At 44.9% G+C, this 14,618-nt stretch overlaps 1 protein-coding gene across 4 annotated transcripts in view; it reads left to right on the forward strand.

Moving 5' to 3' along the window:
* IQCK (IQ motif containing K) overlaps nt 1–14,618 on the forward strand; it is a 515,691-nt gene that overhangs the window by 75,684 nt on the left and 425,389 nt on the right. For all 4 annotated transcript variants that reach the window (XM_069210248.1, XM_069210250.1, XM_069210249.1 and 1 more), the window contains exon 4: nt 2,818–2,882. In XM_069210248.1, coding sequence (XP_069066349.1) covers nt 2,818–2,882 — 65 coding nt within the window. The remainder of the gene's footprint in view (nt 1–2,817; nt 2,883–14,618) is intronic.

The raw sequence follows: 14,618 nt of genomic DNA on the forward strand, positions 1-14,618 counted from the left end.
TACAACACTCTACTGTGCTCTATAAAAGTGCACTTTACAACGCTGTACTACTCTCTATGCCACTGTACAACTCTGTACTACACTGTGTGCCCCTACACTCCACTGTACAACACTCTACTCTATGCCACTCTATTACACTCTACTTAACTCTATGCCACTCTCCGCCACGATACACCACTGTACTCTATACCACACTACTCCACTGTACTCTACTACTCAATTGCACACCACTCCACTCTACGTTACTGTATGCCACTCCACTCTGCAACACTCTATACCACTACACTCTGACACTCTGATACTGTAAAGTAGGCCAATCCACTCTGCATCACTGTACTCCACTCTGTGCCACTCCACTGTACTCTACTGATTTTCCAGCACTCTAGGGCATGCCACTCCACTCCACTCCACTGTACCACACACCACTCTATGACAATTTACTATGTTGTATAATGCGCCAGACCTCTCTATTCCATTTCACACCATTCTACTGTGCAACATAACACTCCTTGGTATTACAGTTTTCTACACTCTATCCTGCGCAACTCCACTGAACTCCACTTCACTGTTCGATAATTTAGCCTACTCTACCACTGTTCTGCACCCCACTCTACGACACCCTGCTTTACTATATGCAACCACACTCTTCAAGACTCTATGTCACTCTATGCCACTTTACTCCACTCTATACCCATCCACTCAATGCCACTATACTACACAGTATGACACTAGCACACAACACTCCACTCCGTTCTACGACACGACACATCACTATATGACATGGCACACCACTCTACAACCCTCTCCTACACTGTACAACACTGTACCACTGTCCACTGTATGACACACCACTGTAGGATACTCTCTGGCACTCTACTGGACCACACTCCACAACACTAAACTGTATGACACTTTACTGAACAGCAGTCCACTCTGTGCCACTAAATTATACAACACTGTTCACCACTCTATGCCACTGCACAACATTATACTTGACAACAGTCTACTCCGTTCCAAGACACTTGGCTTCATGACATTGCTGTCGATGACACTACACCATACGAAACTAAACTGTACTCTGTGACATGTCACTCCACTGTACAGTATGTCACTCAACTCTATGATACTCCATTCCACTATACGACAAATCACGCCACTCCACTGGTTCTTTACTCCACTATGTACAATGCCACTCTCCTCTATTCCACTCCACTCAAAGCCACTATTCAGCACTAGAGTCTATGACACTAGACTGTACGACACTGTCCTTCGCTATACTCTACAACACTGTTCTGAACTACACTCAGTTAAGTGACACTCAGCACTACAATTTGAAACACATTTTTATAAAAAAATAAAAACCACTTTAATTCAAAGAAAAAAGAAAGGTTAAGGATAAGTAACAGCTAGGAAAACTTTGTATGCAAACCTTACATAAACTCCACAGACATTAGAAATTCTAAAGGTATAGTTATAACTTAAATTCTTAATTTACACATCACCTTCAATTTACCTCCGCACACAGTTTTGTCACCTCACTCACCACACTAAATTAACTATAACCTCTTTATGAGGAGGCATTGATGATACAGGAGATATCATCAGTAAAGGCTTAAAAAATTTCTTTTATAATTTTGGCAAGCCAGGTGTCTTTTTCAGACCTTGGTGGACCATATTGGTAATTATTTTCAAAAGTATTTTCCTAGGAATAGGTTGAAGCGTGAACATTGTGTTTGAAAGGCCCCGAGAATGATGCCAAGTGTCCTCAATAAATGTTGGTGTCTTCAGATATTTTGTCTCAAACATCCTGTTTTTTTTGAGAAATGAAATGGAGAAATCTAAAAAGGTTGCACAGATTCTGGGACTGAGGAGATACTTTATTCCGACCAGTGTTTGGTGGTGTGAAGTCTTTGTAGACCTTGAACAAATCCCTTTGAAAGTCTTTGTACTATAGGCTCTTGGCCTAACATTTCTTTTTCAACACTGTACAGTGTGTTTTGTATCCACGTTATTGGAAGCTTCTTGGGTTTTTCTGCCACCGACACTACAACCTCCTGCCCTTTTGCTTTATCTAAATTATGTGTTGGTTGAACCGTTTTCTTGAGGTTTTGTTTCTCAAGGATACTTTTTTTTTTTTTTTTTTAGTTTTTTTTTTTTTAGTGGTGCTATGGTCTACAATCCAGTCGTACATATACAAAACTATACCTTTGAACTCATTTGTTCTAGATTGGTTGTTTGCTGTATTTTGTACTTTATAAACTTATTTGTTCATTATATGTGTACTTTGTACACATTTGTTTCATCTCACTTAATCCCAAAGACCTGTACTTTGCACATAGTTATTTAAACAGTTTGAATTTTTACATGCTTTTGTCAGGATCTGGCTCACATAAACGAGTGGTTATATTTTGGACTAGTTTTTAGTTGGCGTGCCTATGATCTTGGTGTGCCTATGATCTTTCCAACTATTTCCACTTTTACTGTTTTTATGTCTCCTTTCAGCAGAAGCCATATCAGATCTTTATCTATCTAAAGTTGATCTGTCTATGGGGGAGTTGAAGAACAGCTTTATCTCCCCTGTGAAGCCAAGGATCCCCAAAGTTCTGTTTTTCGTGGTCCTGGCCCACATCCCTTTTTTTTCTATTTGGAGAATGCAGTGGCAGCCGGCCAGATAAGAATTGAAAATCACACCACAATAATACAGTCCACATAGTATTTTATACCATAAATGTACTTCAGCCAAGTTCTCATACAGTAAAAATTAAGCATAAATGTTTACAATTTGATTCTTATTATTCCCTTTTCTTTTTGTTCTAGATTTTGAGCTAGAGCAGACTTCATCAGTCGAGGGATCAAAAACAGTCAAACAGTTTGGGACATCAGTAAGTAAACTTTTGCTGCTCATATTTAGTTTTGGCTTGAGGAAACAAATCTTTTTAGGTATAGGAATGTACTTGGTGTGCTGTATGGAACTGCAGGTTTGTGACGCTTTTGGACCTGAGATCCTTGGCATGGTGTTCCTCCAACTTTTTGCCTTCCATCCTCCTCTTTTTTGCTGACTTTGTTTTTGCTGGCTTTACGACACTACACACTTTACCACTGATAACCAGTGCTAAAGTGCTTGTGGTTTCTTCTTAAACATGGTAGCATTGACTTACACTGAAGTAACGTATTTCATTTACTTGTAAATCCCTAGTAAAAAGGTACTACATGTACTCCGGGCCTTTAATTGAATGATGCTAGTAGGCTTGCATCACTAATTGTGCCACCAAGTTTAGTAGCCTTTTTAAACATGTCTTAAGCCTGCCATTGTAGCCTGTGTGTGCAGTTTTAAACTGTCAATTCGACCTGGCAAAATAAACCTTTTGGCAGTCCTAAGCCTTCCTTTTTCATACATCTAAGTCATCCCTAAAGTAGGCCTTCAGATGCCCTAAGGGCAGGATGAATTGTATTTAATAAAAGATGGACATGTACTTCTAACTTTTACATGTCCTCGTAGTGAAAAACTCTTAAATTCATTTTTCACTACTGCAGTGCCTACCTCTTCCATAGCATATCTTTGGGTTGCCTTTATCACATTTAATAAGTGCTAACTTTCAATTGGGAGCAAGTTGGAATGACGAGTTTGGTGTAGAAAGAATTGTAAATTCAAACCCTCTTTAATGGTAAAGTCTGATTTTAAGTAACAATTCTGAAAATGCTAGTTTTAGGATATTGGTATTTTCTTGTTGTAACCATTTAGTGCCTGCAACCTGTATCCTGAGTCACATGACTAGGTGTATCTGGCAGTTATCCTTTGCGTATTACTCCCAGACAGGGAGAAAGGGAAAGATGTTGACAGGATGGGCCATCTCTTATTTGATGAGGGGGCGGAACTGTTACCTGCCACCCTTGCACATCAGAAAGGCTATGCCCGTGCACACTCACAAGGGGGTTGACACTATTATTTTGTGACCCAAGACAAGCTGGGGTCAGAGCAGGGAGGCAGGAAATTGCAAGCACCTCAGTGGGGGAACCTCCAGAACCTTCTCCTACTTCAAAGTGGGCACCAGGTATTGGTAATAGACCCTCAAACCCAACTCTTAATTACACCTCTGAACCTGTGGAAGGACTGCTGTGCTGCTCTGCAAGAAGGACTGCTCCCCACTTCCCTGATACTCTGCTGCCCTGCTGCTTGACTGCCTGAGTGAAAATGACAGGACCTGCCTTTTAAACCCAGTACCACCAAAGTGACTCGCAGGGCTACTTGGCTGGTTTCTTGATCGGAGCGTTAGGGACAAGAAAAGTCTCCAGTCACCTTAACCACAGCACATGGACTCTGTCTACTGTGAGCGTTACCACCCAAGTGGTACCACCCAAGTCCTGGACCCTTGAAAGTGGGCCTGAAAGTGCTCTATCATCTCAGCTGTGGTCCAAGGAGTGCATTGCATTGCCTTGCAGCCCGCATCTGAACTACCGCTGTGTGACGCATCCCAGATGCAGGACTCAGCAACTCTTTGGAAACACCCCTATACAACACATCCTAGATACAGGACCTTGGATTGCAGCCCCACAGCTTCCTGGATGACCGATGCACAACGTATCCTCGATGCAGGGCCTTGCATCGCAGCGTGCAAACCATCGGAACAGCCGCTGCATGACATATCTTCAATGCAAGATCTCACAAATGTCTGCTACCAGGATGTAAGGTACTTTGTTTAGCTGGACTAACTGGGTCCCTCTATGTGGCCCATGCTCATCGCAGTCGCCTGAACTTGGGACTTTGTTCTGGTCCAGCGCAACCAGATAACCACCATTGGTGCTTTGTGGTTCTAGGTACTATTTTAACATAAAACATTGAAATTGAATACCTCTGGTTCTACTAATTGGATTTTTGTTATTTTGGTCTCAAATAATGTATTACATTTTGCACTAGTTTTCTAAATGGGTGTGGGATTTTTCTTGTGTTGTTTTTTACTTATTTATTGTTTGAAGTGCTGCATAAATACTTTACACATTGCCTCTAAGTTAAGCCTGACTGCTTGTGCCAAGCTACCAGAGGGATAAATACAGGTTAATTTGGGGTTTGCTTGTAATTTCACCCTAATCGAAATTGTAGTATGGTTTGAGTAGGGTTTCACCCTCTTTGGGTTGCTGCTTGAGTAGGGTTTCATCCCCTCCACCAGTAACCCAAATACCTACAGAGGCTCTGCGAACTTATGAGATATGCACGTTATGTATGTCTCGTGCTGCACATGCTACCGTACAAATAACTGTTTTATTTGGGGGCACTGTGAATGCTATTTTGAAGCCAGGCGCCAACTTCGATAGCCTGTATGAATTTCACGATGCTGCCTGAAGTCACCAGTTTTAAACTACCTCAGTGGGTTGTCCTTTCCTATTCAAGTACAGTAGTTTTTAGCATGTAGCACAGTGTCTGTAGGGATATGTAACAACAGGCTAATTAAAAACTTTGGAGCCACCTATGTCATTACATGCCAGCGTGGAAACAAAATTTATTACCTTGATAGCAGGAAATCAAAATTAAGTGCAATTTTCAAAATCGTAAATGGCAGTTTATTTTGTGAAGAACATTAAACCTGGCAAAGTGGATGCAAGGAGACTGGAGTTTAAAATAGGCAGAGTGTGTTTGAGAACAGCTCTGTGCTGTTGTTGGGTGTACGTGGAGCTGTTTGGCAGCCCCAAGTTTTTAGGTTGAGTGTAAGCGTTCGACCTCTTAAATACTTTTAAGTATACTTCTTCTGTGGGCTGCCAGCTATTTTATTTGTTAGTCTCAGTGTCATTTAAAAATCTTTGCTTGCTAATTGCCAGTCATGCCTCTTTGTCCCTCCTTTTTCTCTGGGGAAGCAGGGACCAACTACTGTATAGTAACGCTTTGTCCTGTTTATCTAGTCTGTAGGGGACTTTTTTTTTTTACTTTGTTTCCTGCTCCTGTCCAGGGAAGCTTCCCTTTTCATTTGCAGAGCATTCTTGCTCTGAGCTCAGCTGTAAATAAGGTTTTAAATCAGGTCACATTTGATTTTTTGTGGGCTCTCTGCACTCTCTCAGAGCTGCCTGGCTCCTGCCTTTCCTCGGCTTGGATTTTTTTTACCACCTTTACCAGAGCTCCGCAATCCTTAGAAACAGTGCTCACTTCTGCTCCATACTGGGATCCCACTCGCAGCTCCATCAGTGCGCCTCAGTTTACACACTCCAAGCCCTCAGCTGTGCCGGGATCGCCACATGCTGTCTGCCAGAGCACCTCAGTTCTTACAGTCAGTACACACTGCTGATCCAGCACTTGGACCTCGCACGGAGCTCCATCAGTGCACCTCAGTTCACACACTCCAAGCCCCTGAGACCTGCCAGAACTCCACACATGCTGTCTGCCAGAGCACCTCTGTTCTTACAGTCATTACATGCTGCTGTTCCAGTACTGAGACCTCCGGCGCAGCTCCATCAGTGCATCTCAATTCACACACTCCAAGCCCCTCAGCCGTGCCCATAACAGAACCCCACACACGCTGTCTGCTGGTGCACCTCAGTTCTTACAGTCAGAACACACTGCTGTTCCAGTACTGGGACCTTGGGCGCAGCGCCATCAGTGCACCTCAGTTCACACACTTGAAGCCCCTCAGCCGTGCCACTGCCAGAACCCCACACATGCTGTCTGCCAGAGCACCTCAGTTCTTACAGTCAGTGCACACTGCTGTTCCAGTTCTGGGACCTCGGGCGCAGCTCCATCAGTGTACCTCAGTTCACACACTTGAAGCCCCTCAGCCGTGCCAGTGCCAGAACCCCGCACATGCTGTCTGCCAGAGCACCTCAGTTCTTACAGTCAGTGCACTGTGCTGTTCCAGTACTGACCCCTCAGGTGCAGCTCCATTAGTGCACCTCAGTTCACACATTCCAAGCCCTCAGACATGCCAGGAACCCCACAAACGCTGTCTGCCAGAGCACCTTAGTTCTTACAGTCAGTACACTCTGCTGTTCTAGTACTGGGACTTCGGGTGCAGCTCCATGAGTGCACCTCAGTTCTACCCTGGCGAAGTCACTTCCTTTCCTATACTGGGACCCCATTCACATACAGTTCCATTACAGCAGCTCAATTCTAATATTCAGTCCCATTGCGAAGCCAAATTTGGACCCAAAAGAGCAAAACACATCTGTAACAGGGTCACAACATCTGCACCATCTGAGGATCCCACGGGCCTTTATGTGCATACCCCGGGGATGCCTTGGAATGGACCTGTGACTGGAGGGTTAACCGGAATATCCGCTTTGAAAGAACACAAAACTAAACCAGAACTAAAACTCCGGCGTGTTCGGAACGAATCGGAGCAGAGCGACGGAGTGGAGAGGAAAAGGACGAGAGGGAGAGAGGAGCGGGTCCCAAACATACGGAACCATCCACCGAGAAGAGCGATGACGAGAACACCCTAAAGTCTACCTGCCAAGACGCGGAGGGTATTGAAGACCCAGTACCTTTGACAGACAACGCGGAAACTCCAGAAGGGACGTGGCTTCTTCAGGTGCGTACCCGTATTCCGGGCACACAGGGTTATTGGTGGACGTGGGGAGGTGGGGGAAGGGACGAGGGGTACTAACGGAATGAAGAAAGGGAGATAGGGAGAACCGGGCACTTGAAGGCATTACGAGGCACCGCACACTGCTCCCGCACGTTTTCACGGGCACTGTGCTTAATTTGGTTGCTTACATTTACCATCTCCTGCACGACCCTTGGACCCTCACCCTTCTTTCCCCTTTATGTTTGTTTGGTGATAATAACAGCAGTAAACTAATACTTACCTGATTTTCCCCGATCCTTCTCTTTCCCCGGGACACCACCACGCCGCGACTGAAACAAGTGACCTAGAAGAAAAGGAAAACGGTACATCAGCGAAAAGGGTCAAGGAGCCTATGATATGAAGCAAAAAAAGAAATAATAAAGAAAGGAACTAAAAGGGGAAAAGATTCCGACTAAAGAAACAGAACCAGAGACGTAAAAGCATAAGAAGAATAGAGAAGAATTACAAAAGAAGGAAAAGGAAAAGAAACACTTAATTTGTTTTTGGTTGATTTTTCTTAGCGTGGAAAGCTCCAGAAGAGAGTAATAAAGAAAGCCTAAAAGTCTATAGCACAAAATTAGGTCTTGTCTTCTCATTTTTCTCAAATAGAAATCCCTTTCCTCCCAAGGAACCCACAACAACATCTCAGTCAGTGCACCTCAAGTCTAACATCCAACGCCACTGTTGATGGGAACCACCAGGCTCTGCCAGAATCCATCAGTTCTGACATTCAGTGCACATTTCTTCTCAGTACTAAGGCTCACACACACGCCCTTCAGGACTCCTCGCTTCTGTGGTTCAGAGGCAATGCCAATCCCATGCTGGGCCCCACTCGCAGCTTCACCAGGGCACCTGCAGGCTAACACTCTGCAACACTGGCACTCCAATACTAGGTTCCACACATAGCTCCATTAACAAATCTCACTTATTACCTTGTGTGCCCGTTACTATCCCAGTACTGCAGACCACATATAACTCTATAAGTGCACCTCAACCCTACCTGCAGCGCCCATTATTCCAATACCAGGAAATACATGGCACTCCGTTTCTCATTCCTCACCGGCTGCCTTTCTGTTATTCCAGCACTGGGCCGGAACACAGCTCTGTCTATACCCCAATCCTGATCTCAAGCACCTCAATATTGCTGTAATGGGGTTCACATACAACTCTGCTAATGCACCTTCTGCTGTTCTGCAGTGCCCCCTGCTGTTCCGCACTCTGACTTCTGTTATAGGATGTGGGGGAGCCAATTAAATGTATTCTTAGCTGCTATTTTTATTTGGGAGGGTCTGTTTCACCTATCTCACTTTCATTCTGCGTTTCTGGGAAATCTCAGGTATACATGCCCTGGTTCTTTCACTGCTTGTTTCTCTCACCATCTCTCTTTTTTTCCTCTAATGTTCATTTTTCTTTCTTTTCACACTTCTTTCATTATTGTTTCCTCTTTATCTTTTGTTTGCTAGCTTCCTTCACTTTTTTCTTTTGTCTCACATTTGCTCTATTTCTTCTTTTATTTGTGCTTTCATTTTCTCATTCTTTCTCCCTTTCTTTGTTTTATTTCTTTGCGACCCCTTCTCTTTTTTCCTTTTGTCTGTTCTATTCCTTTTGCTTCACTTTTTCTGCCCCATCTGGTTTCTCTCCTGAGGTCTGGTTATCAATGGGGCAACCGGTGCAGTGGCGCTGGCACCCAGAGAACTACGGACCTCACTCAGCTCTAATTACTGCTCTGTTTTCCTACCAAAATTCCAGCCAACCATTTATGAGACCGTTACTAGACCACTTGTCCTCTCCATCTTTACTCCCGACTCTCTCTTTCCTTTCACCCTCCAATCCACCCCAAATTATATTTTTGTTATGTTGTTTTGAGAATTATACTCTAATGACAAAAGTTTATTTCTGATAAAGGTTTTTATGACAATTCTACACGTTTTAAGAAAGAGGAAGACGGGAAATGGAAGTGCGTTAGTTAAATGCTGGGCCACTAAAATTATATGGCAGGAAAAGACGAAATTATGAGTCAGGGTTGACCAATATGTGTGGCAAGAAAAGTCAAGGTATAAATTTACAATGCCAATAGTTCTAACTCAAGAAAATGCGAAACGTATTGCATTACAAATGCTTGTGTATATGTTGGCATCAGAGAGATGCAGTTAGAGAATTGCAGGGTTACATATGTACAATTGTACCAAAAAAGCCAAGACTGAAATGACCACACATAGTGTACTGAGTTTTTGCCTAAATATGATCACTGCAATGAGAGCATGAGTGAAATGGGAATGTACAACGAAATATATCATCACTCAGTGGAAGTGATTTCTTCAAAGGAGAGGCCTAGGATTGAGTGGACATTGGCAACCTTTTCTCCATTTCAATTTTTATATTTTCGCCAAGGCTGTGAGTTATAGTTTTACTTGGACATTGAGCCTGCATCACCACAGAAACAATAGCACCCTTTACACATTCATACCCGTTCATATGTATTTCGTGTTTTCATTCTTCACACCAGCCATGTGTGGCTGTTTGTGTTATCTGTGTCTGTGTGTCTTAAGACTGCATCTCAGTCTTTATAGGGGTGCCAGGGTGTGTGTTATCTCTGCAGCTGCCTGCATGTCCACCTTCATATCTGTTGATCTGTGTGCAAGAGTCTCTTTATGTTATTAACTCGTGTGGGTGCCTCACTCTGTCTGTGTACATGAGTGCAGGTGTGTCTGTTGCTCTGTGTTTAAATGGCATGTGTGTGTGTGAATGCTTGTCTGTATGCTTTTGCCCAGTGTCCCCCTATATATCTTCTGATATGTGTGCATAGATGGCTCTGAGCATGTTAGTCGTTGTGCAGTGTAGGTATATTAATCTTTATGTTGAAAGATACCCGTAAGTGCACTCTCTGCCCATTTACCCTTCCTTCTATATGTGCGTGTATGCTTTATCTGTGACTAATACACTCCTTTGGAACTATTTTCTCCAGTTACACTAACAGTAACCATCTGTTGTTAAAAATGTTGCCATCAACTTCAGAGAAGCTTAATAAATCTTCTGCCTGTTTCTTGACACTGCCACGTGCCTGAAGAGGGACACAGGTATGGCAGAGGTCTTGGTTTGCGGCCCATCAAACCTCAGGCTGCCTGAAATCTGAACCTTGCTACTTCCTTCCCTTAATTTTAATAAATCTGGCTTTTTATGGATGCAGAGCAGTCTGTCATCCCATGGCTCAAACGTGACAACAGTTTCCTTACACATATGCACGTTTGGAAAACATACTTGTGTTAACATGCCTTACTGCATAGAGTGGAAGCGATAATGACACTCATGCTCCCTGGCTGGACTTTACAATATCAATTTTTTATGAGCCTCCTCGCAATCTGCTAAAAACTGCTGTGCCTACAGATGGTGGTGGTGAGAGCAATGTGTCATCTGAGACAACGATCGTGTTACACCACATACTGCCTTAAAATGCTGACGTGTGAGGCAAATAGTGAAGCTCAATAAATATTTCTGCATAATTCATTGAGTTCTACTTAGCAACTACATCACCTTCCTGGTCAGTTGATTTAACTACTACAGGACACATAGGAATCTCTGATAGACTCCTTCAGTCCACTTGACAGTTTCTGGTTCAAGAAAGCTCGTGTTTCCCTCTTACATCGCATAGATCACAGTGATTCTGATCGGGGTAAAAGGGGGTGTGGCATGGTGGGAAATTCTTTTCACATATTGTTGGACTGCCCCTTAATCCATCAGTTCTGGGAAAAGGTGGTTCATACTATGGCCCTAGTAACGGGCCTCACAATCCCACAGGAGACCAGATGGTTAGTGTTACACATCTCATGAGAGGAAGCCTGGCTCCGGCATCAGAAGGCATGGTCGGCGTTGGCGGCTGGGGTGGCCAAGAGAGATATAACAAGAGCCTGGGGGCAGTTGGGCCACCAGACATTCACGGCTGGGAAGAAAACATGGATTGGTGTCACCCCGTGGAGAGAACTAACTATCAGAGCCGAGGGTGCCCTCGAAAATGTGACAAGATATGGTCTCAGTGGAGCATGTATAGGAGCTTGTGAGGGGTCACCAGATGGTACACGAAGGGGCCAGAGCCGGTTGGGCATGATAATACATGTAGGACTAACAGCGATTGATGGGCGTAGATTCAAATGAGGTTTTACTCCTATGATGAGATTTGTAAAATGATAAGATGTTGACCATATAGATTCTCTAGCTCGTGTTGGTGGTTTAGACTTCTCAGTCCAGTCTACATGACTTTAGAACTTTATGCCTGTTAGCATTAAAGCAGTAATGACCACTAATTATTTCCGTAGGTTGTTAGGATCTTCCTCTTTCATACATGAGTGATTAGGCAATCCGCTGGTGTGTTCTTTGGCTAGCTTATGTCTTTCAGATGAGAGAGTTAACTCTAGTGGTGATTGCCCTGTATAAGAGATTATAAGAAATGTATAACCTAACCTAACAAAACATAGGGTTTTGGCACATGTCTCTATTTGTGTTTTTTCTGTGTCTCTATATGTTTCTATGTGTTGTCTTTGTAGATGAGTGTCTGTGTGTTTAGGTCTGCCTGCATGAATACATATGCTACTGTTGCCCTTTGTGCATGGGTGGCTGCACGTTTGTCGGCATGCATACTTAAATGCCTGACTGTCAGTTGGTCTTTAGATATGGGTTCCTTAATGTACATTGGTCTGTCTATAAAGGTTCCTGTATGTCTGTAGCACCCAATAGGTGTGAATTCTTAAAGGAAAGCATAGAATTGTCTTTGGCACAGTGCTTCCTTCTTGACCTCAAATGGGATTACACCTGTTGAGGACTAAAGATTTAGACTGCACTTTCTCAGCTCCAACTATTTATCCTTCTTCTCAGGATCCATTCTTGTTTCTTTTTCCCACCATCTTGCATGTAGACTTCTAGCTGCAGATTCCATACCTTTGAATTTCCTGGCATCAGCTTAGAATCTGGAATTTTTTGCTGAGCAGTACCCTGCACGCACCATCGGGTAGCATTGTTCGGATCCGCATGGCGTCTTCGGCGTTGTTAAAGCAGTCTTTGACGTCACAGTTGCCTATAAAGGCACCAACCTGGCATGCGTATGGCAGTTCTTTTCCTTCCATGCCAGTTAAGCACAGGTCTGGATTCGAGCTACCCTCTGCCGTTTTTGGCAGGCCTTTTTTTGACCTTTTTGTTGATGCTTTTTCGAGTCTGTGCTAGAATGACATTGCGGAAGATGGGGTTCAAGTCATGTGGTGCATGACATCGCGCCATGTCGGTGACGGACCCCCATCAGGTATGTCTCTGGTGCCTTGACAGAGACCATGACTCGTAGTCGTGTTCCGACTCCCGGGCCATGGCCCGAAAGCTTTGAGAGAGTGGTCTCTGAAGCTCATGGTGGCCTGGCAGTAGACTTCAGTTGGAGTGACTCTTAGGAGGTCTAGTTCCTGATTTAGGAGGAGGTTGCAGGACCGCTCTAGGAGGCCCTAAGTCCTCTTTATCGCACTCAGGGTCATCCCGGACCTCAGAAAAGAGGCACAAAAAGAAGAAGAAGTCCAAGCGGACTTCGGCTAACGGGGCATCTCGAGAATGTCGACATTCCAGGCATGGTTCTGCAGAACCGATGCCAGGGCCAACTTCAGGTCTCCCTCCCTTTCCGGGAGCCATAGCGACCCCCGCTCAACTCGAGGAGTTTTACAATGCCAGGCACATTGTATTTGAGAGGGCCGCCCGACGCTGGTGCGCCTTCGGGCCCTGCGGGGTCATCAGGGGCCCCACCGGATTCCATTCGCGCGACTTCGGCCCCATTGGGGACTCCATGATCCGATACCGGATCCAGAACAATGCCGAGTGCACACAGTCGGCATCCTCCAACATCGTTCCCGACATCGACGCTCCCTGCTCCGCCAGCATCCACCGGTGTTGCGAGCCCCATCCTCATTCCAGATGATCCGGAGCCAGAATGACGTTGTATGACGCTGATTTTGACTTCAACGGCGCCAACAGGGGCCAGATCATTGCTTGAGGCTTATTTTGATCATCCAGGTACAGGTGAGGAATGGGAGGGGCCCATGATCCTTTAGAGTATGGTTTGGAGCATATTGACTGGTTTGAGGAACTAAGGGAGGCCAGTGGACTGGATACTTCTCCAGATACTGGCATGCTCTCACCGCCTACTGGGGCTACCGAGGAAGAAGCTTCATATGCTATGGTGGTGCGTAAGGCAGCTGAGGTCTTGGACCTATATTTGCCTATGGTGCCAGTCAGAACTAACCTCCTGACTGAGGTGATTCAGCCAGGGGTTTCCACATCTGAACCAATGTTACCCTTAAAGAAGCCCTCACTGATGTCCTGATGGGGATGTCGTCCAAACCCAGCATAGGGGCTCCTGTTAATAGGACAATCGGCCGCTGCCATAGACCAGCTCCTAATGATCCTAGTTTCCTTACCCAACACTTCACCCCAGAGAGGTTGGTGGTCCAGGCCTCCACTTCCCATGGTGCCTTCCCTTCTGCTCCCCTGGATAGGGAATCCAAGAGGCTGGATCACCTTAGAAAGAACATATTTTCTTCCTTCAGCCTGGTATTGAGGTCTGTAAACACCTCATGCCTAATGGGCTGTTTTTCCCATACTTTTAGGGGATACAGTGGCACAGGTGTTGCCCCAGGTCCCAGAGGGCCTGCAGGATACTCTCAAACAAGCTGTTAAAGATGGGAAAGATGCAGTGAAATTTACAATACGGTGTGGTGTGGACACAACCAACTCGCTGGGTAGGGCAATATGCCTGGCTCTGTACATCTGGCTTTTCAGGGAATGTCCAGGCAAACCTTATGGACATGCCCTTTGATGACCTACACCTATTTGGAGAAAAGGCAGACTCAGCGCTTGAGTGGTTCAAGTACTCTCAGGCTATGGCCAGATCCTTGGTCCTCTCGCCAGCAGTCTGCCTTTCTCTGCTTTCGAGGCTTTGGAAGTGGTGTGGTACCATGCCACCCACAAATCATCCCCTGTTCTCCGTCCACTCATCATCCAGTGCGAGGACGAGGTTGAGGTACCTTCAGACGTGAGGGTCTATCCAGA

The sequence above is a fragment of the Pleurodeles waltl genome, chromosome 10, assembly GCF_031143425.1.
Source record: "Pleurodeles waltl isolate 20211129_DDA chromosome 10, aPleWal1.hap1.20221129, whole genome shotgun sequence".
Taxonomy (NCBI): Eukaryota; Metazoa; Chordata; class Amphibia; order Caudata; family Salamandridae; genus Pleurodeles; species Pleurodeles waltl.